Source organism: Triturus cristatus, chromosome 10 (genome assembly GCF_964204655.1).
Source record: "Triturus cristatus chromosome 10, aTriCri1.1, whole genome shotgun sequence".
NCBI classification, from domain to species: domain Eukaryota; kingdom Metazoa; phylum Chordata; class Amphibia; order Caudata; family Salamandridae; genus Triturus; species Triturus cristatus.
Window position 1 is genome coordinate 502,841,061 of NC_140593.1, and position 26,916 is coordinate 502,867,976.

The 26,916-nt window shown below is 45.9% G+C and overlaps 1 protein-coding gene across 1 annotated transcript in view; it reads left to right on the top strand.

The window, feature by feature from the left end:
- The window catches only part of PTPRN2 (protein tyrosine phosphatase receptor type N2), a 2,166,812-nt gene that overhangs the window by 662,018 nt on the left and 1,477,878 nt on the right, over positions 1-26,916 (top strand). Inside the window, exon 3 of the mRNA XM_085631955.1 lies at positions 5,247-5,360. Coding sequence (XP_085488081.1) covers positions 5,247-5,360 — 114 coding nt within the window. The remainder of the gene's footprint in view (positions 1-5,246; positions 5,361-26,916) is intronic.

Consider the following 26,916-nt stretch of genomic DNA (forward strand, 5'->3'; position numbering starts at 1 on the left):
TGGACCGTCAACAAATGATGTTCAAGCCACAATTTATTTGAACAGCAATTGCTGTTTTGAAACTATTTCACCAAAAGAACCCACTAAATCAGACAGATCTAACCTGTAGTGTATAGCAAATGTTTGACGAGATGACCAAGTGGCGGAATGACATATCTCATGTACAGATGCTTTTTCTAGTTCTGCCCAAGATGCTGCTACCACACGAGTGGACCAACTCTGGACTTTCAATGAAACGGTTTCCCCAAGAAATGTATAAGCCTGGGATATAGCTTGTCAGACCCATAAGCTGAGTGTCTGAGTTGATACCTTGTTACCCTTGTTGGTGGACCGATCGACATAAAGAGGGATTTGGTTGACCTAATCTATTTTGTCAGGCCCAAATAAAGAGTCAAAGCTCTTTTGACATCCAAAGAAGATGGAACTTCACTATCTGAATCTGAGGGGAAAACAGAAAGGACTATCTCTTGTGCTAGATGAAAAGATGAATGGACCTTGGGAATTAATTTGGGATCCATTCTCAGGACAACTCTATCTAGAAGGAACTGGTGATACGGAAAATGAGCCATCAAGACCTCCAATTCCCCTGATCTCTTAGCAGAAGCAATGATCACCAAAAAGGCTGTCATGGTGGACAACCAAGCTAGATCTGATGATTCTAGAATTTGAATAGGTTCTAACCGCAAACCTCTTGAAAGAACTGTGAGATACTATGAAGGAATTGGATGTGCAGTGGTTGTACATTTCCTCTGAATCCCCCACAGCAACCTGAAGACCAATGGGGAGATGTGAGAGGAAGCCCTCTGAGCATTCAGAGGGCTGAAGGCTGCCAATTGAGAAGACAAGGTGGACAGGGATAATGCCTTTAAAAAAATCCCAAATGAAATCCCAAAATCTGGAAGGGATCAATGGATATGGGATCGAGATACCTGGAATCATACCATTGAAAGAAAGAACCCTAGCACTTCTTGTATGAGGCTAATGTAGATGGTTTGTTTAATGTAGAGCAACCAACCTTGAGCAACCAAACTCCTCCAAGCCTACCCTTTCAAATTCCAAGCCTTCAATTTGAGATGTAGTAATTGGACGTCTGGAAGAGCAGGAAACTGAAGCGGTGGAGGCTGAAGGAATAGATGGACATATCCCCCTTTGGAGAGACTCATCAAGAACGGAAACCACAGCTGCTGGGGCTACATGGGTCACAATGCTCCTCTCCTCGCAAATCTTCTGCAGCACCCTCAGTAGAAGGGGTATAGGAGGAAAGGCATAAAGTCTCCCTGGAGGCCAAGGGAACGAAAACACATTGATTGCCCAAGCATGGGGATGCCAAGTCTCTGAACAGAAGCTGGGAAGCATCGCTTTGTGGGGTGATCTGAACACATCAATCCAGGGCCTGTGGAACAGTGCACATACTTTATTTAACTTTCTCACTGACAAGTGATACATAATGGAAGAAGGCATGTTCTGACTGAGACTGCCAGTCCTGAAATTCAGTATCCCCTGGAAATGCATGCTGCCAAGGCTAGAAGGTGAATCTCTGCCCTAGAATAAATTTGATTCACAACCAGATTCAGCTTCCAGCTCCTTATACCCCCTTGACGGCTCAAGTAGAACATTGTCCCCAGGTTCTCTGTCCTCACAGCCACATTCCTGCCTTCCAATTGTGAAGCAAACACCTTATGCGCCTGCCATACTGTTGTTAGCTTCATCCAAATGGACGACTGACTGGCTTCCCATAATGGCCTGTGACCTTTCCTTTTCTGTTTCCCAAGGGCTGCTCCCCACCCCCAGAGACTGGCATCCATAGTGACCTGTGTCAGGTACGGGGGATGCAAAGGAAGGCCCTTTGACAAATTGCTGGACAGCAACCTCCAATCCAGATGATGGTGAATCTGAGGTGTTACTGGGATTAAATGATCATAATTTTGAGAATGTAGCGACCAGTGAAGCAGGATATGATTCACTAAAGGCTTGCGATAGAACCGTGCCCATGTAACCACCATCATTGTGGCTGCCGTTGGTCCTTGCACTTTGACACCTGCTCTTGCCGACAGTTTGGTTTGCTGATTGAGATGATTGATCGCATCTTGGAGAACAGCAGTCCTTAAGCTGGGAAGAAACACTTGATCCAAGATGGTATTGAACTGGGCTCCAATGAACAGTCTGTCCTGTGATGGATGCAGCTGAGACCTTGGAAAATTTATGATGAAACCCAGTTTCTTGAGTTTTGCAATCACCACCTGTACATGCTCCTGAGCCTTTAAAAAAGAAGTAGATAATGATCAGTCATCAAAGTATGGAAATATAGAAATGTTCTGTCAATGCAAAACAGCTACAACAAGAGCAAGTACCTATGTAAACAACCTGGGCGATGTCGACAAACCAAAGGTATGGCCTGGAACTGAAAATGCTAGTTGCCAACAGCAAAACGAAGAAATATTTCACTGGCTAGATGAACTGGGACATGAAAGTCGTGTAAGTCCAAAGTGACAAGGACAGAATTAAGGACTGAATTAAAATCATTTTGAAATGTTCCACCAAAACATACTTGTTGAGTACCTTGAGGATCAGCACAGGATATTATCTCCTATTGGCCTTGGGTACCAAGAATAAAATCGAATAAAAACCTCTTCCTTTCTGATCTGATGGCACCGGAATCACTGCTCCTTCGTCTACTAAAGCTTGAACACCTTGCACCATTGCCTGTTGTCAAAGACTGTCTTTTGACAAGAGAGTAGCAAGAAATCGGTCTTGAGTTGGTGCATTGAGAAAAGTGATTTGATAACTGCATTTAATGATCTCCAGGACCAACGTGTCCGTAATGCATCCCTCCCACTGAGGACAGAACCGACCTAACCTTGCCTTATGCTCCCGATAGTCATTTCTGTGACTGGATTTGACTATCCAGAACTCCAAACGCGTCCCTCGACCACTGGCCCGGCGTTGAAAGGGTTGTCTGTTCTGTGCCAGTTGTGAAGATTTCTTAGTTACGAAGAACTTCTTCTCTGCCACAAGCTGAAAAAGGCTTAAGAATTTTCTTCTCCTCTGCGGCTTTCTGAATCATCTGATCTAGTTCCGGACCAAAAAGCATCTGTCCCATAAAAGAACGTTTTTGGTTCAAAGATCTCTGACTGGATTCAAGGTATCATGGTTTCATCCATAACAATCGCTGGCCTGCTACCGCAGCCCCAGCAGATGATGAAGTGGCCCTGAGACTATCAAATGTGATATCAAAGAGGAACTGGAAAAGGTGTTCCATGTTAGATACCAGAGCTGTAGGGTCCTCGTTATTCTGCACAGTGTCATACAATGTTTGTGAGTCCTTTAGCAATATCTGAGTGACCTAGGCTGCATATGTCTTAGCTCTGATAGAGAACTTTGTGGCTAAATATGATCTTTTTAAAGATCCCTCTACCTTCTTGTCTACTACCTCAGAAAGTGTAGCATCTTCTGAGGCTAAACTTGATGTAGAAGCCATAGATGCCAACATGGTATTCACTTTTGGTGTTTGATGGAACTGTTCATCAAAGTCTCTAATGAAGTATCTCTTATTGAGAAAATGTGGAATAGATTGTTTCCCAAGATCCTTCCACTCTTTATGGAGCATTGTCTTCATGACGTTGTGCAGGGGTAAGTCGTCCGCTTACACGTCACTATATTGGGCATAGAACCCATCCTCTTGTCTAGGTGTCTTTTCAATGCCCAAATCTCCTGAATAAGTCTTTAGAGGTCTTTCAGCTGTGGATCTTGAATATATTTGCATCATCATGATCAAGTTTTTGCTTGTTGGTGAACGGACTGGCCAAAGTGAAATAATTAGCCTCCTTAATTAAGGCCTGAAGCTCAGCAGGGGAAATCTGCAGAACGTTTTCATCTGCTTCAGGTTGATCCACAACCTGCTCAACAAAATGCTCCATACAAGCTGCTCTTTGCCCTTCATATTGAAAAACTGGTAAGCGATGCACTAGGACGCGTCCTTCCTGTTTATAAACTGTTGCAGAGTGACCAAATCTTGTTCTTGCTTGATTTCGGCACCCGACAGTGGTTAGTGATACCGTGCTGCGCAGCTCCCCCTCGGCTCGAGCTCCAATGCCAGAATCACTCCCCTCCCTGCCCAACACATGGACGGGGAGCGTGTCAGAAGAACAGTGTGAAAAGTTCCCTGCATCCCGCGTCAAAGAACCCAACAAGTAAGGATTATAACATTGTTTCATATAAACAATTAAGGCGTAGCTCTTGTCCTGAGGACAGTAAAAACACAGGGTGGAAGGGGTAGGTCACTATGTATAATGTTAATAGAAATAGAAGAAGTCTGAATGCAGACAAGGTCTTCGACCCAGGGCGTGGTATATACCTCTGTTGGAGGGGGAGTCGCCTCCTCACTTTTTAAGTCTGGGACAAGGAGGACGAAGATGAGGGGGTAATACATCTTTTGAACAAGCGTCTTGGAAGCAACAAAACTTTCCCTTATTGAGTTATCACTTATAAGCTTTCATTCATTAGATGGTATGTAATTAGGTCTCTGCAACGATTACATTTAACTGGGGTATTGTGCAAAATTCTCACCTTTGTAACTGTGTGAATTGGAAGAGTTTGTGGACTTGTGCTGACCTGTGCTCATTGGTAAAATTTCCAAGAAGAAAAGGTTTTGAGTGAGACCCATGTAAATTCCTGTGCAAAAAAATGTGTTTGCAGCTTTTTTCTTCAGCAGAATCGTCTTTGCCCCCGATTCCCACTCTTTACTTTAAAAAAAACTTAATAAAGTTCTCAAAGTTGACGAAAATAAAGAAAATTTGCCATTGTTGAAGAGAGTGGAAGTGGAGTTACTGCATTTTTCACACTCCTAATTGCAAATGGATGGTGACTAGCCATGACAAAGCTGTCCAACCAGTGTATGTGTCGCATGCTTAGAATGTATGCATTGTGTTATGAATTGACAATTTCGCTCTATTTTTGAAGAACAGTACCATCTGATTTACCAACTTGCAGTTTCCTCAGCAGTCTCTTTAAGGCCACTTCCCCCTTTATGAGTTTTCCAGAATGACTTTCCCTTCCCCCAAGCCCTGTTGTGCAGTATGTATTAGAGTATGTAAAAAAAGTATAATTAAGTATCAAGACATCTGAGCTAAACTCTTTTTTATCCCACATCGTTTTGTAAGGTACACCTTGTTTTGTTATGGCTTCCTTTATGTATATTAGCTTTTAAGATGACAACGATTTTTTTTCTCTCCTTCTCCTCCATATAGATGGGGTATTTGGAAGATGTCAACGGGTTCCGGTGATAGACGTTTTTAAATACGAAGTTTCACCGCCTGTTCTCCAGCGCCTCAGGGCCATCCTACAGAAGCTTTCGCAAAGAGGTGGGTTTTGTCAGTGCTTTTATGCTAATTTTTATTTTAGATTGATTTTTCAGAAACATTCAACTAGGGTGCCATGAAAGAGCGTACCAGGCATCCATTCATACTGGAACACAAAAATGATGCTTCATTGGGATGCATTATTGGTGAAATACAGAAGAGATCACAAACCATGTATGGTCCAATTCACAAACCTTTCTGCCTACCTAAGAGTAAAACAACTATTAGGATCCTGTATATGCCACTTAGAATGTCTGCCAGTCCGGGCCGGCTCCTCCTCGGAAGGAGCAGTGTCGCTCCACCTGCTGCGAGTGCAGCTTGCAAATAAAAATAAATAAAATGGCATTTCAATGCCATTTTATTTATTTGCCACTGCACCGGCTCACATTGTGTGCAGCATGAGGTTGTGACGGGTATGAATCCTGCAAATGCAGGATGGCAGCACTGGTCTTTAGTGCGCATGTCAGATTGGCCAGCCGTCTAACGATGGAGAGCCCGACATGCACATTGTAGGCCCAGCAATCCAAATTCTGTGAAACAACAAGATTGCTGGCACAGGCCCCCAGCCTCAAAATCAGCGCTAAGTGAGCCTGCTAGATTTTCCACTTGTACGTTTAGTATAACGCATAGTGACATGGTGTGAGCGTAAGGGGACAATCTGTGTCCTGGTAACGTAAACAACAACACAATTGCAATTTTGTGGAAGCTGGAAGTTTACAGTCACAAACAGTTGAGATCACCCTTCCATTTGAGTACAAGTATTAACAAGCATTGGCATAGCCAATAGGTCTCGCCTTTGGGACCTTATAAGTGTTTAGCCATGCAACAGTTGCATAACTAAATACTTATAAGGTCCCAAAAGCGAGACCTATTGGCTATGTCAAGCTGCCGTGCGGCCGCGAAAGTGATCGCGATCAAACATCAAAGCGGCCGTGCGGCCGCGAAAGTAAGCTCGGTCAAGCGCGGCGCGCGTGCCCGCGCACATGCACTGTAGCTCTAGGCTGGCCTGGTAGCACTTTTTGGAGCCCTCACAAAATGTCTCGCCAGACCAGCGCATGCGCTGGGTCAGGCGAGACCTAAAAATGATTGGAATAAGTGCGTAAATTGAGTGAAAAGTTTCCCCAAGTACTACAAGTGTTCAGATGTTGTATGGGGAAGCGATTTCTTCAAAGAGAAACTATTTTCCCTGTGCCACTTCACATTTCTGCCTGTCTGATTGATGCAGCTTTTCTGCCCAATGCAAATCTTCTGATATATGTATTCCTCGGAATATACAAATGCCAATACATTTCAAGGAATGTTTGTAAATTCCCCATTATGTCAGAAGTCCACTCCAAATGTAAGAGGAAACTTACAGAAGTAGATTTCCGACTTTTTAAAGAAAAGCTTTGTGCTTAAGGTGAAAATGCTGGTTTCTCTGTCACACATATGCAGTTTAAAATTAATGTATCCTATAGAGTGCTCAGTTACTTCGCAATTTGGTGTGCACTATATTAAATCCCTATACCTATATACTCACATGAAATACACACATACTCCAACAAGATCACATTACACAACTACCCTCTATAGATGAACAAAATATACACACTTGTGCATACTAGGATTTTCTGAAGAAGCCTCCATTGATGTTTCCTAAAGTGAATTACAGCTGCAAATCTGAAGTAGAAAAGGGTATCTCAACTGAAAAGGTGTCTCCCCTCTGCATCAAACTACACAATATTCAAAATAATTGGTCTGACTTGCAACACCATTTGTGAACCAAAATGTAGGTGTGCAGTGGCTTGATTCATGCGTTTAATTCTATCTTTGGCACTTGTAAAAAGACTCAGGTACACAGAGCTCTATTCACGAATTTTCTGCCAAATACTTCTTTTAAGCCTGTCAGCAATTTACAGAGATTCCTGATAGGTTTAATATATGTTTACTGCTGAGGATTTCATTCCCATGGCTGATGAGAAATCCACAGTAGTAACTCCCATGCAAAGGGATGTAAGCGAGTGTTTGAAGGCACTGTTTGCTTTGGAAGCTTCGGAAAGCCTATAAACATATTTTTGTGGGGAATCCCGAACTCTGACCCAAACCTATCCCACTCTTGAAATGGTCAGAGACTTACCCTCTTGCCAAGTTTGGAAAGGGAATGAATCTGCCCCCAGGTTTGCTGTGGTATAGGGGAAGTGTTTTGCCTTCCAGGGCCGGACCTGGAACCCAAAGCAGCCCTGGCAATTTTCTCAGGCCAGTCCTTGGAGAAGCACTGTCTGGCCCCGGGAGGCTGGAAATGCTTGCTTGCGTTACTGGAGACCGATATTGCAGCACCATGCAAAGCCGACCCCAGTAACAAAATCGCCCCCCACCCTTCCAGCCTCCCGTAGAAATGCCTGATGCCCGGTACGGCCAGTCCAGCTGCGTTCCCTTCTAGGAAAAATGATTCCCTGAAGAGGAAGAAATTTTCATTTGAAAAGGAGGCTCCATTCCCCTGTGTGAAACTCAATGCTTTGCAGAATGTTGCACAAAAAGAATAATGGCATGCACCCCCAGGCCCTGGAGCGGTAGGGGGCCCCCTTTGTTGTCTCTCTACCACCCTTTTCATAGCGGGCTCACTGCCATGAAAGGGCCGGTGGACAGGTAACTCGTAATATATTCGGCTGTGCCACATCGGCACTGCCAGCATATTGCAGTTCCCTGACTGCTGTGTGACGCCGCGGGATCCTGGATCCCCGGAGTCACAGCGGTCCTGTGGCGGTCCAACCACCACACTCGTAATTTGCCCAGAATCACAGTATGTTGAACCGATGCCAAGACTTGAACCTGGTTCCCCATTCCTGCTGTCGGCAACACTGACTGTAATGGGTAGAGGGGAGGGATGCAGACAGAAACCCCATAAAAGCTCAGCTTGTTATAGGTCCGAGCTTCCAGCAGGACCTCGAGCTGAGATAGCACGAGCGTGGCTCAAGCTTTCAGTGGCTTGTCCACTTCTACCTGGAAGCGAAAAACAATATGTTGTTTTTCACTGCTGTTAGTCCTATATCTCCCGTTAACTAACACTAACACAGGTTAATTTAGAGCCTTTTGTGGCTCACCCTGACTAGGTTTGTGGTTGTTGCCTAAGTGGGTCTTCCACCCCTCTCAATCAATACATAATTTCTTACAGTGACCCTGTGTCTCCTGGATACTGGAGTCTGGATCTGGTGTTAAGGGAAGACCATGCACCCTATGTCTTTCACATTCTGAACGCTCTTTGAAGTATGCATGGCATTAAGTATTGTTTTATGTACAGCTCATTATTTTAAATTAACAATTTTAGGTTGTGTCTCAATGGTGCCACCCAGTGGCATCATAACAACTATCTACTGTGGTGGTTTTCTAACTCATCTCATGTGGTCAAAGAAATTAACTCTACCTTGTTGCTATCGATCTACCGCCTGCACATCAAAAGCTAAAACAGAGCTCCCAATGTATTATTTCTATCAAGGGAAAAAACAAAATAAGAAATCCTTCAATCAGAGGGGAAGCTGCAAGAGCTTCTACCAGTGGGAAGCAGGGGGGCCTTCTTTCCTCCCCTGGTTCCCCAAACACACCTGATGTGCCACCATCTCCCATCAGTGTGAGTCCTTCAGCCTGAACAAAGCATTCACAGAAGCTAAGCATAAGCTTCAAAGGCTGATGTAACGTTTTGGTGGGTTGAGCATAGCTGGGGTTTATTTTTTTTGAGAGTTTGTGTATGTGCTATGATACGTGGCCAATACACCTGTTATGAAGTAGATGCATCTGCTACTAACTCTAGGATTTATGCAAATTAACTCATCACTCAAAGAACAGAGTGCCTACTCTCTACATTGTAAGTAAAACAACATCCTTTGGGCTTTCTTAGGGTGTACGATGAGGGTTTCTTGGTTTTTAATCATCAGTACTGGAGAATCATGCATCTAGAGTCTAGAGTCCAGTTCATGTTTGGGACATGGCCTATCAAGGTTCCAGTTGACCTTAAATGGCCATTAGACAGTCAGTAGTATAGGGCAACCTTTATCTCAGAACCCATCAGTAATGACAGAGATGTTTCCAGTACCACTAGCACCTGCAATGGTCACCATAGGGTCCAGTAGCCAGTCGGAGGCTAGGTAAGGCTTGGGATAGTGATCAGGTGTTCAAACCACCATAACGTTGGAATCACTTGGGCTATATTGACACATCCAATGATTTAAGAAAAAGGTTCACCTCCTCCAGAGGATGGTATAGGACCTTAGGCCAGGGGTTGAAGTCACCATTTCTTCAGACCTCATAGGATGGCACTTGGAAGAAAGTAAGTACACCCTATGGGTACAAAGAAGGTCTGAATGGGGCATGCCCACTCTTCTCATTGCCTGATGGTCATAAGGCCTCTTCTGGACCCAGAGATCATCATTCCACTTTGTCCTTGGTAGGCCTGCTTGCAGTGATGACTGGTTAGTCTCTGCCATGGGGGTGTCCTCAACAGCTCCTTCCATCCAGCTGCACTTAACCTTTTGCTATTTGTCAGTCAATTCTCTGGGTAGCTGCAACCCAACATAGCACTCAGGGAGATAGGTCTTCTTCTCTTCACAGGCCCATAGTAGATTGGTTCCAGTATTTTCTGGATGTCTGCCCTGTCTGGAGGGAGCATTGCAACCAACACATTTTCTACTTCTGAATAGTTTCAGTCTGTCTCCCAAATGTCAAGAGAAAACATTGAGTAGGTTGCTGGTTAGTGGGTCTAGTACATATCTTCAACACATGGCCAGGGGTGGCCAATTAGGCGATCTGCAGCCTTCAAATAGGAAGCTCCATCCATTTCAGCAAAGCATGTTCCCTCTGTCTGTAATCAGCTCATGAGCAGGCCATGCAGGTCAGTTACCCACACTGAGTATGTTTTCAGAATGCTTAGATAGTTTGTGGACTTTCTGTATACATAGGACAATCCCTCATATAAATGCAGATCCAGGCAGTAAATAAAGTGAGGGTTATTTTCACTCTGGCAGGGGAACCGTGTCTCCTTCAAAGGGGATGGTGGGCTTATCAATAGATATGAACATTTTAAGGATGTCAACAGTAGGTTGTGTGCAAGTAGGTTCCAGAGTCTGAGATGAAACCTGCCAATCTCACACAAAGCCTGTCATCATCTTGGTTAAACTGCACACATGGAGCCCATTGGACTTCATCATCTGCCTGCGAGGATCCCGTATGTAAAAATCATACACATTTACATTCACACACACATATATTTATTTGAATTCCAGACATTTTATTGACACAAAGAAGGCAAATAACCCCAGTTATGGGATACTGTACAGACTTTGCATGAAGGGAGCCAGTAGGCCTTTCTTCCTTAGGACTAAAGGTAAATGTGGGCTGCTTCAAACTCGTGATTATGCTAATCCACAACAGCTTCGACATTTCACCCCCGCACCCATCGGTCGTACCTTCGCACCCCGCCGCCACCCTCCAGACATGGACCGAGGTGACCCCCGAAGACACGTCACGCATGATGAACACCATCCACTCCGGATCTCCGACCGACCCGTGCCCCCATCATGTTTTCAACAAGGCAGCCTCTACCATCGCACCCCACCTCCGAGACATCATCAACACCTCCTTCAACACAGCAACTTTCCCGGAGAGCTGGAAGCACGCCGAACTCAGCGCTCTGCTGAAGAAACCAACAGCGGACCCGACCGACCTCAAGAACTTCCGCCCCATCTCGCTCCTTCCTTTCCCCGCCAAAGTCATCGAGAAGGTCGTCAACAAGCAACTGGCAGCCTTCCTCGAGACGAACGGATCCCTCGACCCATCACAGTCCGGATTCAGAGCCAACCACAGCACCGAGACCGCCCTCATCGCAGCCACCGACGACATCCGAGCCCTGCTCGACAACGGCGAAACAGCGGCACTCATCCTCCTAGACCTCTCCGCAGCATTTGACACTGTCTGCCACCGCACACTAGTCCAACGCCTCAACGACACCGGCATCCAAGGGAAGGCTCTGGAATGGATCATCTCATACCTCTCCGGCAGAACACAGAGAGTACGCCTCCCTCCGTTCCGCTCCGAGGCCACCGAAGTCATCTGCGGCGTCCCGCAAGGAGCGTCGCTCAGCCCCACTCTCTTCAACATCTACATGAAACCCCTCGCTGCCATCGCACGCCAACACAACCTCAACATCATTTCCTACGCCGATGACACCCAGCTAATTCTCTCCCTCACCAGAGACCCCGACACCGCCAAAGCCAGCCTGCACGAAGGGATGACAGACGTCGCTGAATGGATGAACATCAGCCGCCTGAAACTGAACACGGACAAGACAGAAGTCCTCATCCTGGGACCATCACCCTCCGCATGGGACGACTCCTGGTGGCCCCCGGCACTAGGCACCGCACCTGAACCGACGGACCACGCACGCAACTTGGGCGTCATACTGGACTTCTCCCTATCGATGACCAGACAAGTCAACGCCGTCTCCTCAGCTTGCTTCCACAACCTCCGCATGCTCCGAAAGATCTTCCGATGGATCCCAACCGAGACCAGGAAGACGGTCACCCACGCTCTCATCACCAGCAGACTAGACTACGGAAACACCCTCTACGCCGGTACTACGGCCAAGCTTCAGAAAAGACTTCAGCGTATTCAGAACGCCTCCGCCCGACTCATCCTGGACGTCCCCCGACGCAGCCACATCTCGTGCCACCTGAGAGACCTGCACTGGCTCCCGGTCAACAAGAGGATCACGTTCAGACTCCTCATCCACGCACACAAGTCCCTCCACGACCTAGGCCCAGGGTACCTCAACAGCCGCCTCACCTTCTACACGCCCACCCGCCGGCTACGTTCCGCTAACCTCGCCCTCGCCGTCGTCCCTCGCATCCAGAGAGCCACCGCTGGAGGAAGGTCATTCTCCTACCTGGCAGCTAAGACTTGGAACTCCCTACCCGTCCACCTGCGGATGACCCAGGACCACCTGGCCTTCAGGAAACAGCTCAAGACCTGGCTGCTCGAGCAGTAGCAGACCCCCTTCCCCAAGCGCCCTGAGACCCTTACGGGTGAGTAGTGCGCGATATAAGTTCCATGATTGATTGATTGACTGCTACTACTAACAGTCCATGCATAGTTTGGATTTTGGGGACATTAGTCTCCCTCTCTAAGAGGGGTTTACTTTGGGTGCTCCTTGCCATCATAGCCAAGTTGTGATGTTTCAGTAAATGGGGGAACCCTCAGTGGCTTTGCATGATTGACAGATCATTCAAGGAAAGACACATAGGACTTACCAGAAAAACTGCAATGGCAGAGTGACACAGATGTGCAAAGGAGGAACTGGGTGTTGTGTGGTCTCGGAGGAAGCTTTGTATTACATACATGAGCAGTAGATACACAGGGTTAAATCACAAACTTCCATAAGAGTAGAACGCAAAAATTGAAATATCACAACTGTTGAACAAATCAGAAAATATTTAGGATTCTTGAATGTGAAAACAGATGGACATTCAAAAATGGATTACCAAATTATTGGTGTTGCGGTATAGGGGAAGTCAAGTTGTGCATGCCGTCGAGCTGTCAGGCTTATGGGCACATACATTAGTCCCTGCAGGTCCGATGTGGCTTGGAATTACTTACTATGATTTGCTGATCTACTACGGGGTTTTCTCGCTTTTTCTCTGATACTCTGCTCCTAGCCCTCTTACATCAATGCAACTCAGATTCCTTCTCCATGAAGTGGTGGAGATGAAAGCGTGGAGGTCTAGAGGAGGAGCCTTGTGGAAAAACAAAGAATCAAAATAGCATACTGCTCCCAATTCTACAGTGGTGATGTGATGGGCGGTCTGGCTGACTGATGGTCTTGAATGGGGGCATTCAAAAGTGAGAGGGAGTCAGGCAAGTGAATAAAGGTTCAGAGAGGGCATTGAGTGTAATATTGGACCAAGAGATGGTGAGGGGCTGGTCCTGATATTCTGTGGTGCAGTCACTTTCCTTCTAAAGGTCCCCTAGAATTTCATTCACCTGCTGCTGCCTGAAGATAAATATGGTGTTCCTTTGTGCGGGTTAAATGGTGGGTACCTTTCTCGTCAAGATATAGTCCCTTAAATGATCCGAATGTGAAGCAGAGACAGGGAAGAAAGCTCCAATTGTGGTCCCCAGGAGAAGTACCCAAAGGCCATTACACAACTTCAAAGACCCAGTATACCAGGCTAAAGAGCCACCCCATGCCAATTGACACCTGAAAGGTACCCAGAGCTCGCACCACTGAAATTGAATTTGACTGTAGTACAACAAAGGCTGATGAAATATTGACCGCACCCTGTACCTGCTCAATCAGAATCCTACCCTTATCCTGAATTAACTGCACTTTCAGCTGCATAATCAGAGACACTACGAGGACCATACCAAAGAAGTAAATGTTTAGCAAGGGCCCTCATGCAAGAATCATTCTGCTCAACCCTGCAGTGCAAGTGGTGGCAACCCCCTTCAGATTACACATTCCAAGCTCTGAGCATGTTAGTATGGCCAAGTACCACTACCAAATTTGGATAAAAGATGACACTTCATGGGACAAATGTCACTTTTTTCAAATATAGGAAGTCCTTGCTATTGATATCTGACATCAGAAGGCACTTCATGGTTGAGGATGAAGGAACTTAGTCATACCAATGCACTGACAACCAGAAGTGGGAATCGTTTACCAGCGGTTAGTTGTCTCTCAACGTAGATGATGGACTTCCAGCTATCTGAATGTTAACGACACTTAAATGTGCCATTAAGTCTGGCTCATCAAAGGACTCTATGGTATACGTTTCATATAAAACATCAGAAAAACAAAATGACGGAAGCAATTCAATGTTTTCAATTTGGCTGCTATCAGACCAGATTGGGCTGCCAGAACCCAAGCAGGTGCTTATTCTGGTGAGAGGCTGGTGTGAACATTTATTCCAGGGCTAATTCTGATTTCCTGTGATCCGTGGATCGGAACCCCTCTAAAATTGAATCGAGTGGTTAAAAAATTGAATTGGCTTTTCCCCAAAATATTTCTGCCATATTATACTGAGTTTTTCATTGTATGGTCCGGTAGGAGGAAGCCGGGGCTCTGTGCTCTAACCTGCTGAAAAAGGCTTCTGTTTGGTGCACATTTTAACACATTGTGGCATTAGTGACAGGCATGGAGGAGCAAAATGAAATAAAATGGATTAACCGGCTGCATGGCGATTAATGTCTTCCTGGACCAGTACTAGTAAATGCAAATGTCTTCCTGGACCAGTACTAGTAAATGCACGGAACTGGGATTTAAGCAATGTCACTGTAACCCAGTTGTTATTATTATGGAATGCTACAAGATAATTCATACAGCTCCCTGTGCTACCATCAGGAAGCTGTCATATTAATATATTCCTCTTTTATCCCTTTTAGGTGCGTGTTACAATTGAACGAAATAACACGCAAGGCATGATTCCAAGTGGCCCTCTATATTGTGAATCCTGTTTGCACTGGGATCGCATTTATTAGTGGTGAGAACTTTATCGCACATGATAATAACTAGGTGTGATAAAGTTTGCACCCTTTAAAAAATTTCCGCAGATCAAACATGCCAAATTGAACGGGGTGAAAAGGCCTGGTTTCACCAAAGCTTCAGGATTTAGATGTGGTAACTACCAAAATCAACATGTTATTCCCTAAAAAGCCAGAATAGGCTATAATTACTTCAGTCAATACATTATGAACAGCCCAGTGTCTGGTTTTACCAGATGTGATAGGTATTGCATCCAACACAAGCCACTGGTAATCATGCAACTGGCAAATACCTTTATTGGGAGGTGAGATAATTACTAGGTGCGGTACATTCCTCCTGCTCCAAGTTTTCACAGTAGCGACCCGTGTTTGGGACGAGTGGCGGGCGGTGGGTGTGAGAGGGGCATAGGGGTCACAAAGGGAGGGGGGCAAAATAAAAAATAATAATTAACAAAAAAAACTTACCCTCAGCAGGCTGCATCTCACGTCGCTGCTTCAGGCACAGGCTCCTCGGAATGCCCTGCGGCCAGGGTTGGATTGGTAGTAAAAATCGGCCCGGGCACGCTAAAAAAAAGCGGCCCATATTTGCATATTGCCTTTCCGCAAAACACTGCTTCGGCGAAATTTTATTAAAAAGAGGGGGGGGGGTGGGGGTGTTTAAAAAAATGCACAGATTAGTTTACTCTGGTGAAACACACCTGAAAACAAGTGAGGCCGCTTTTGCTCAGGCCTCCTGCCTCCGCCCAATATGCATATGTTAATGGGCTGGCCAAGCAAGAGAAAGGGAGTGAAACCTCTGCTGTTGATAAAAGGGAGGTAATGGACGCTCATCTACCTCCAGAAATGCCACTCAGGCACCCACTAGGCCGCTGGTGGCATCAAACAATTCAGAAACCACCCAAATCGGTCCCCAGGCTGTTCAAAAAAGCAGCCCACAGCTGGAATTCGGATACCGGCCCCTCGGGCATTGCCCAGGTGCCTGTGTTACCAATCTGATGCTGCATGCAGCCAATCCTGAAGCTGCTCTCACGTGAGAGCAGCTTCAAGATTGGCCTGAACGCTCTTGATTGGCGCTCCAGGACAGACTGGGAGTCTGTGCTTGCTCTCTCCAACCCCAGCCATGCAGCTGGGGTTGGAGAGAGGTTCACTGCGCATGATGGTTTGGCCGACCTGAGACTGCCGCCCAAACCAGCATGCGCAGTGAATGAAGTGCACGACCACTCCCCTCAGTGCTGTCACCCCCCCAGGACCCGTCCCTAAGACTCGGCAGGAAAGAAGAAATAAAACGAGTTTCGGTTTTTTTCCATTTCCTGCCTTTTTGGAGGTTGCGACACTCCTCCACCCTAGCCGCCGCTGAGTGTTCAACTTGAAAAGGAGACATAACATACAGAAAATATGTACAAATTACATAATTGCTCGTTTTTTCCCCCGGGTCTCCCCTCCCAATACATTTCTGCAGGGTGTCTCTTGGAATCCATCACAGGAAAAAAAGAGAGGGCGTGATAATCACCCTATATATAACCTGCAAATCCAATTGCTGCAAAAACTCCTTTTTGCGCCGGCACTGTAACTTAGCCCGAAACATGTACAGAGGGCCTTAGGTCACACATTTCATTGGGTGGTTGGAACAGATTTCCAGTTCCGCAGAGCAGGAACCCTACCTACACTTCCATAAGTTTTCGCCTATTGTTGGCACAGAATCACTCCGCACTTGGAATCCTTCCCACCGACCTCTTGAAGGCAACATCCTTCCACGGATCAGAGCTGCAATTGTTAAAATGGAAGCTGTTTAAATTAGGCCTTCCCACTGGGCCCCCCAGGAGACGAGCTGCCCTGACTCCTCCTCGCGATCAATGCTGCCCTGGATTTCATCTACCACTGCGCATAGCGCGAGCCGCCAATGCGCTGACCCCGGGAGCCATATCGAACATATTTAACATAATTGGCTGAGAATATGTCACTCACGAAAACAGATTACTTAATAAAGCCACCTATTAGCGAGGGATTCGGTTTAAATCGCAGACAAGTTATTTCTACCGGGAGGACCGAAGGGAGTTGGGGGTCGCAGGCTGGGGAGGGCGTCGGACGTCACATTTAATGGAGTGAGCCGTTATGAGGCTTAATGCTATGCACGGTGAACGACGGGGACCCGCGCTCCGTTTGAAGGTGGGAGGCACACTTACACAATACACCATCCAAATATAACTTGTTCTTTGTTCACAGCAAAAGGATCCTTCCAGCCAGGGGCGTCACTGCCATTCGTGCAGCAAGTGCAGTGGCACCGGGGCCAGAGCCCTGAGAGTCCCAGTGAACCCTGCTAATTGCTGTCTACAGCAGTGAAAGGTGTCGTTTTCCTTGTTTGTATCAGGGTTCATGGCGTCCTTGCTGCCCTACCGCGGATATGGTCTAATTATCCCCAAAACTTACTAAATTTAAGTTGTTCTTTGTTGCCATTAAAAGAGTCCTTCAAGGAAAGTGGTAGCAAATCTTTCAGGAGAACATTTTAAATGGTCTCTTATTCTTTTTTTCCCCTCACAGTTCCTTGGCTATTCAGAATCCCTTTAGTACTTGGTTTTGCTTTGCCCAATGTTACACTTACAATTTAACATGGAACTTGGTAGGTTTGAACTTTGCCCGCTGGCGGAATAAAGGTGCGAGCCATATCAACTCGCGAGACTATTTACAAGTCTCCCTGAAAAGGACAATTTTTACATTAATGCTGTCAAAGTGAATGAAGAGCATTGCAGATAAGACAGATGCGACGTTCTGATCACTTACAGCAGGGCTTAAGTGGGATGAAAATAACTGGGGGTGGGGTCTCTCAAAGGGGGGTGGGCGATGTAATTAAGGGTGGTTTAAAAACATGTGAGCTAAAAATGTATGCTTAGCATAGTGTGCCGCCCGACTGGTATTTTGTTACTTCTGTCATTGCATCCAGTTATATTGAACAAGAAGTAACAATATACCTCCAACAAGCCAGGGCTATTGACTTTGTCAATGGTTGTTAGTTGCCTAAGAAAAAAAAGCAACAACGATGGCTTTGTTGTATCGAATATTGAAAATGCTTCAGTTCTGAAATGATGAGACTGTGAAAGAACTGAAACGAGTCCCTTTGAAGGTACATCAAAGGCAGCGAAGGGTGGTTGGGCTACAGAGTTAAGATTTTGTTTTTAACCCTGAGGGTGATGGCAAAAATGGAGAGCCCGATAGGAACCGTCTCAGCACCTGCTTTTTAGAACTGCTGGAGCTGAGCACCAGCAGGACCCGGCCCACTTAAAGCCCTGCCTAATAGATTTTATCCAAACTATGTAAATGGAAGTGTTGCAGTTGGACACACAGTAGCTCATCAATCCAAATGACTATTACTCTTGACGTACAGATTGAGGGAGTGTGGCTGTGACTGAAATGCACTTAATGCCTATGTGGTAGAAAGAGAGAGGGCAGGGAATGCTGGGGAAGAGATGCGAGGCTCAGAATATATTTAGGAAAAGAGAGTGGCACAGCTAGAAGAAAGAGGCACTTAATCAAATGGAGGATATCTTGGAAAGTAAAGGATAAAAAGGACATTTTCAATTAACGTGGATACATTGAAACAATGGTGGTATTAAAATGATGCTACCAGGTTTGCCACAGAAGAGTTACTACTTTACCAGATCAATCTACCTGCCAGCTACCAGACATTGATCTTTTTCTTGGTACACCTGCCAACAGGGGAAGTCCAATGAATAGGTAACTGGCAGTATGAAGGAGTGGTATCACCAAGCCAACTATACTTTTGGGAAACCTGCTTGCCAAAAGACTGCAGGGAGAGGGCGTGTGGGGTTCTGCCAGCCCTGACATGTTGGCTGCTGATCCACTTTGAAGCCCACCTCTCTGCCTCGTGCCAACTTCCCCAACAGGCATTAGCTCTGCCTACAAATCTGGAGGTTGGCACGATGGAAGTGGGCAGACCATTGTTGATCTCCTTCCCATGTTCAGTCTGTACACTGGTTTGGTCCTGGGCACAGGGAGAAGTAACATCCAACAGTTCAGTTAAAAATTGGACAAATAAAGGTCCCAAGTTTGGAAAAAAGTGAGTTGCAATGCTGTGAACTCAAATATTCTGAATATGAACACACAGTGCTTCCAAATATAACTAATCTTGCATCTCTGAGATAATGGACAAAGTTTTTCATTGAATTAACCTAAACTATTATGGCACATACAATAATGTAAAGAGCAGTTTAGGGAAAAAGTGTACATCTTCCTGTAATTTACATTCCACTTTAAGACTAGGGATAGTGTCAGCAGCCAGTGTTGACAGTCATCAAATTGAGTGTCAAGATGTAGGATATTAAAAGTTTCAAGTAGGTGTTCCAGAAGAAAGCAGAACAATGTAAAATGTCAGTAGAAAATATGGAGTTTGAGCCTTTAAAGAAGAACATTCAGATTGGTACCCTAAAACAATTGCTAGAATATTTTTGGATGGACTGCTTGCATCTAACTGCAATATTGGTTCTATATTAATTTCATATAATTGTGGAGTTCCCAGGAAATGTATACTTCCATGTGCCATGTAACACGAGTTAGCAATCCTTAACTTTGAAAAAGTAAAATAAATTCTAAAGGAATGCACAGACATGCCTATGATTACACTGGATTTGAAGGTATTTTGCACTTCTTCATTAGCTGTATATAGGAATTAAATCGGTGGCTGGACTAGAATTCGCAACATTATTATGGAAGTGATATGAACAATCATGAAAGAACATATACAACGATTCCTCTCATGTCGTCCCACAAGTGATCTGAGCTGCTTGTCAAAAACAGGCAATCGAGTGTGTTTCATTAAATTTTGTCACTCTTTTCTAGGGGTGGGCGGATTTGCGAAAGTGACTTTCGCAAATTATCGCGAAAATGTTAAAAATCTCCGCATACACGCGGAAATATCGCAAAGATGCAGAAGTTTTTTTCCCGCCCGTTTGCGGTATTTTCTGCGTGGTCGCGGCTTGCCAACTTACCCATGCGGTTGCTCGCGGGCGCGGCCATCTTGTTTTCACTCTTCTCGCGGTGCATGATCGCGAGAAGAAAGACGTGATCGCGTGACCAATGACATTACTGCGGGCGCGAACTGTCGCGAGACAGCGCAAATGGCTACCAACAATCCAACATCTCGTGGAGAACGCGACCGGATCGGGAAAACTTGTCGGCGAACGCGGGGATTCAGTTAAGGCGATCGCTAATTATCGCTAAGCTGCGGAATGCGGAAATTTTGACATTTTCGCGCTCTCCGCGGAACGTGAAAATGTCAAATTATCGCAATTTCCGCGAGCGGAACGGAAATTTAGCCCAGGCCTACTCTTTTCTGTGAACTTCGCTTAAATATTACAGCCATACTCTTATGAGCTTTGAGCACTCTCAGACCTATTATTCCAGCATCTTCCTGATTCATGGTTTTTAATGTGTCATTTTATAATGGTTTTATTAATTGCATACATAGCATTTATGATCCATGCACATCTTGCGCAAATATATTGTAGTGCTGATCATTACATTGTCAAACGTTCACAGGTATTACAGCCGTTTGGCAACACTCCTTGGTAATGCTTTTGAGGATGGACGATAATAACACACATCAAGCCATATTTGTGCTTAGCAAAACTATCACAGAGTCAAAAGACTCATTTACAGCTTTCTAGCAGCACAGACTATCCGTCGTTGCCACCCTAATGAGCTGGCAGTCAATGCCTCTAAGATGTAGAACATTCTAATAAAAAATACAAATTGATGTTGGACTAATATATGCTCTCCCATGTGTGTACTTCAGCATCACATGTGAATGATATTTTTATTGTCATAGTTCTTTTTCTTTAATAAGACATGCCACAAGGAGGATCCAAGTCACTTCCTTGGGAAAAAAGGCACATCTGGGGCCCAAGGATTGTAAAAAGGGCACCCGGTTTTATGGTATTTATTTTTTTGTCATTTCTGTCTGTATTTATCCATATTTATTTTTTGTCAACTTTATCTGTATTAATCCATATTTATTATGGGTTTTGTGAAAAACATAAAGCTGAAACTGGTATATTTCCACATTTATTTAACAAATAAATATGCAGTCATGCTTGAATGCCTGCCAGGTTTCAGTGATATGAGCACCCGCAGAAGATAAATCAATGGCTTGTATGAAAATATGCCCATTTCAGTATCAGCCTTGTGCATAGCTACTGCTGTTTAAGCCTCTTTCCTAAAAATGGATTTGTTTTTTAACCCTCTTACGTATCAATCCACACAGTTATTGGTCTGTCAGTAATGACAGTGTATTTAGAATCACTCAAAAACCACCCAATTTCCGTTTTTATCCACATTTAAAAATAAATACAGACAAGAAAATAAATGTTTTTCTGTCTGTATTTATGTGTAAAAATCAGTAAAAACGGAAAACAGGGAGCCTTAATTGTAAATGCGCTGCCAGTATGTGTATTATCAACTACAATGGATCTTAGGAATCCTAGCCGGGTGTAAGTATACACTATTTGGCTTAGACGACAATATTGCAACCTCAGCTAACATGCTAGCAGGCTTGCCCTCAGTTTATAGTGACCACACAGCTCAGTGTCACCAAGGATGCATTGTTGCTAGTAAGTTTTACTCATCACCCGAATCCACTTGGAAAAGTGAGATCCTATAGAGATCACATTATATGAAAACATCTAAATTTCATCCCTGATCTCCACAAAATCCAGGACTGTAAAATCTGTACATTTTATGATCTGAAGCCAGGGGGTCACCTATTTCAAAGTCACCACACCTATGTGCTCATAATAATATTGTCAAACTGATGCTAATTCCACGACCCACATACTTAACAAAATGTCATTTTACTAAATTAGTTGTTGTTACCTTTCTGCAAGATGTTAATAAGCAACATCCGCAGAAACAAGAAACAGCACAAAGTGTGGCTAAGCTAACCGTAAACAACGTTTTACAGTAGAGAGGGATACATTATGAAATTAAAATTGATAATTAAAATATTTTAGTAACTGAGAATTTTCAGTTTCAGGGGCTACAGTGATAGTCAGTCGGTTCTACTCACAGTGTATAAGGAACTGGAGTGAGGACTTTGAAAACAGGAGAGTTCCACAGTAGCTCAATCCTCCCCACGATGCCCACTAGTGGGTGTAAAGCCCAGTCACTTCTAGTCCCATCCTCTTCATGCTGAGATTGCAAATGGAGAGCATTTGCTGCAAATAGTATGATCAGTTTTTGGTTGTAGACAATATTTGAAATGGCATGTCATATCCATTTTTGACCACATATGTCCCCTTATTGTTCTTTTCCTCCCATCTAATTCCCACATATAATCCAGCCTGTGTCTCTCCTTTATAACTGTGCAAGCAGCCTCTTTTTTTATCGGCCTAACTTTCCACTTGACCTGTTTCCTGCACGTCTCTCACTCAGCTCAAACATGAGCCTAAGCAGGGACAGCTCCTCCGCTGAGGCAGAGGAGCGTCGCCCCACTGCTGTTCGAGCAGGAAAAATAAAATGATAATAACATAGTTATTATCATCTTAATTTTCGCAGGTTCAGGGCTGGGTAAGGGTGGTGCTGGTGGAACAGGGGGAGGAGTGGTTTGCACACTCCAAGTGTGCATAACTGCTTGGACGGCCGTCTGGGCCGAGCCAAACAGTCATGCACACTTTGCATGTTCCCCACCAGGCTGCATTACACACCCTGGTGGGGAACATGCCCAGGCCCCAGGTCTCCATCTGAGCGTTGATCCATTGCACCGATCCATTGAAGCGTTATGATTGGCTATGGGGAGCCTGGGTCCTTCCTGGTTCTGGGACTCACCGGAGAAGTGGAGGAGAGATGCGACCGGCAGAAGAGGTAAGTGATTTTTTTTATTTTTTATTTTGTCTCCCCCGCCACCCACGCTCCTTCTCACCCCTCTACCCTGATTCCCTGCCAGCTGCTACTGACCCTCAGGGTTAGGCAAGATTTTACTTCATGCCACCCACATCCAAATAAGCACTGCTTTATATTTATACTTTATTACGAAAGTGATATGAACAATCAAGAAAGAGCATTTGTAAAGATTCCTCCCATGTTGGCTCACAAGTGATCTGAGCTGCTTGTCAAAAATGAGCAATTGTGTTGCCTATTTCTACCCAAAACCATTAAAAGCTCTGAAAAGAATGGTTAATGATGATAGTGGCAATTTGTTTGCAGGTTCTCTTTTGGTCATGCAGATCAAACAATTGTGTCAGGCGTAAGGAATTTAATAATGAGAAATATTTAATATGATTATGACCATTATGGCTACATAAAAAAAATCTATGGTGAACATTTTGCAGCTATGAAGGGCAATGTCTTATTTAACTTCAAATTTGCGCCTAGTCAGTAACTGCAGTCCCAACACAAAACAATGATAATAACAATTCTAATAATGATAACAATACTACTACTACTAAAAATAATAATAATATCAATTATTATTGTTGGGAAGAGATACTCGGAGATAGACTAATGTTATAATAGACCTCTCATATGTGGAATCGATAATCCTCCTCCCAATGTCAGTAGAGCCATGATCTACTGACTTGACTCCATGAAGTAGAGACATTTACGCTGAAGCTCATCTAGCTACCTCTACTCCAGTTCTGCATGTACTAAATCCTAGATTGCTTAACCTTCAAATTGAATTATGACTGTTCCCCTACTAAAATGGACTTTTATAGAGAAGTAGGTTGTACTGAGTTGCCTGAGTGGAATTAATTCATTCCATTTTGTATCTTTCTTTCTCCTGTAATATGTTTGCCTACTTATGTGCCGATTCTGATCCGGTAAAAATTTTTTCCGTACGCCTCGTATCCGTATATTTTTACGTATGAATCGTACAAGTCCCGTCCCACCGGTGAAGTACGATTCGTACGTGAAAAATACATACGAATCGCTTCGGGAAAAGGTCTACGAGACGTACCCGGACAGTTTTACGTACAAATCGTAAAACTGAAGTCCGAGCGCACCAGTACGATCCGTACCACCCTTCCGAATACACAAGCGTATGTAAAATGTCCCGTACGGAGCAAACTCTGTACCACTCGTATCCCGGGTAAACTTGTGCCCGGGATATGAGTCGTACAGCCCCCCTCTCCACCCGCGTATGTCCGCACGTCCCCCCATATGTCAGCACCGTACCCCCCGAATGTCAGCACCGTACACCCCCATGTCCGCACCGTACCCCAGCCCCGTACTTGTACTCACCGTATCCCAGCCCCGTACTTGGACGCACCGTACCCCAGCCCCATACTTGTACGCACCGTACCCCAGCACCCAACCCCAGCCCCGTACTTGGACGCACCGTACCCCAGCACCGTACCCCAGCCCCATACTTGTATGCACCGTACCCCAGCACCGTACCCCAGCCCCGTGCTTGGACGCACCGTACCCCAGCCCCGTACATGGATGCACCATACCCCAGCACCGTACCCCAGCCCCATACTTGGATGCACCGTACCCCAGCCCCGTACTTGGACGCACTGTACCCCAGCACCGTACCCCAGCCCCGTACTTGTACGCACCATACCCCAGCACCGTACCCCAGCCCCGTACTTGTACGCACCGTACCCCAGCTCCGTACTTGTACGCACCGTACCCCAGCACCGTACCCCAGCCCCGTACTTATACGCACTGTACCCCAGCACAGTACCCCAGCTCCATACTTGGACACACTGTACCCCAACACCATACACCAGCCCCGTACTTGTATGCACCGTACCCCAGCACCGTACCCCTGCTCCGTACTTGGACGCACCGTACCCCAGCACCGTCCCCCAGCATCGCGTATGTATGGACCTTACAACAACATTGCGTATGCGAGCACGGTACAACAACATCGCGTATGGACGCACCTTACATACGCGAAAACGACTCGTACTGAACCAGGACACTGTAAAACAGCACAAGGAGGGTCAATTTGACTCGCACAACACCACAAAACACGTCTACAGTAGAAAAAACATCAAAATGACTGACCTGGCACATCCAAACAAGTAAACAGAGGCCCAAACACACAAACACCTCTTATAACCCACCCATCAAAATTTCAAACTCAGGCACACCCACAAATGGACCAATAAAAAGGGCCCACACACAAAAACCATGAGCCTTTGCAACAGACTCACAGCAGCTACAGAGCACACCCCAACAACTGCACCCACACACCTTAACATATACACCTTCACACACACTCCTTCACACATACCCCCTCTTCACATTCCCACACACACCTTCACACTCACACCCACACACCCACAACCATCCACACCCTCACCCCACACCATGCCCACAGACAAGAATCCAAAGTTCACAAGGGAGGAGCTGGACATCCTTGTCAACGAAGTCATCAGAGTCGAGCCACAGCTCTTTGGAACATTGGTCAGACAGACCAGCATAGCCGAAAAATCACGCCTGTGGCAGAGGATCGTCGATAGGGTGAATGCTGTTGCGCCCATCAGAAGGACCAGGAATGAATGCCAAGCCAGGTGGTACGATCTGCGGAGGGCAGTCAAGCGGAAAATGAACGAGGACAACTCCCAGAGCAACATCACTGGAGGTGGGCTGCCCCGCAGACCGGTACATTACCATCCCTGGGAGGAGAAGGTGATGGCCCTGCTTCCGCCGGTGGGAGTACACGGAGTCGAAGGAGTTGCAGAGCCTGGTGAGTACACAAACAACTTACGTAACATGAGGGTAATGGCATCCATACCCCAACTACACCAAATGCACACAACTACCCCCAAGCCCTCACCGGACACAACCACACTCAAAAACAAGGCTCATGCCACTAACATGTGTATGCCCCATCCACAAAGCAAGGCCATGCCATGTCCCAAGCTACACGAAGCACAAACCCAAGACTGGATGTCCGGGATGCTGCGAGGGTGGGGCTCACAAAACACATTGTTCAACTCAGAATCAGATACCATTGCCCTCAGCCGATATGGCCCAGGTACATACCCATGCACCATGCTCAATGCAGAGGGACTGGCAAAGTACTGACAAGGTAGCTGACACTTGGCCCTGCTGTAGGCAGCACAAGGCCCTCCTGTGACCACTGTAAACTCAAACACCAACACCACAAGCTCAGATATCTAGGATAGGAACTCACACTCACTGTCATGGCAGCATGCACCATGAGGGGACAGATACATCACCTGGGAGACCCACTGCCAAATCACACTACACCCACCAGCAGGCCCTGTCACACACACACCTTACTCAAGCACACACCCCTGGGCCAGGCAATGGATTTACCCACTCTCACAATGGACATGTGACACAACAAGATCAATCCATAGCCAAAGAAGCATCCAAGCCAAAAATCTACATGTCAAACACTCAGGAGAACATATCAATCTGTCCCCCGCAACATACCCTTTCACAAGTGAACAGTGAGTGGAATACTAGGCACATACAACTACCTGGAGGAACTGTGCCAACTTGAATATGTATGAAACATGGATGCCACATGAAACAGCATTAACATTGTCCCTCTCTCACACACAGGGTAACGTCATGGATCTCCCCCCAACAATGGGGGGGAAGAATCACAGTCCCAGGCTCGGGAGGAACCTGATCCCACAGGCAGCGACGCCTCTCAACACTCCGCGGATGACCCCAACCCACCTGGACCCTCTGGTGTCCAAGCCCCTGCAGCACCTGCTTCAGGTACATCTGTGCCAACCACCACCCCCATTCCTGCCACATCCCAGGAGACACCCAGGAGCCCTGCCAGCACTGAACAACTGAGCCAGTCTGACCTGGAGGGACAAGGTTCGCCGGGCACCCAGGAGGAGGCAGACAACCCCGCAACTGCCATCCCTCAGGGGTCCCGTAGACCTGATGTGCCCACAACAGCAGGCCAGGCTTGTGTGGGCAGGGGTGGTGGGAGTGGAGGCAGGCGGAGGCGAGAACCTGACCAGCCAGCTGAAGGGACCGGTATGTCACACATACGCAATATCATGGACGCATACCGGCGTGACACCAGGGCCATCAGCCAGGTAGTGGAGAC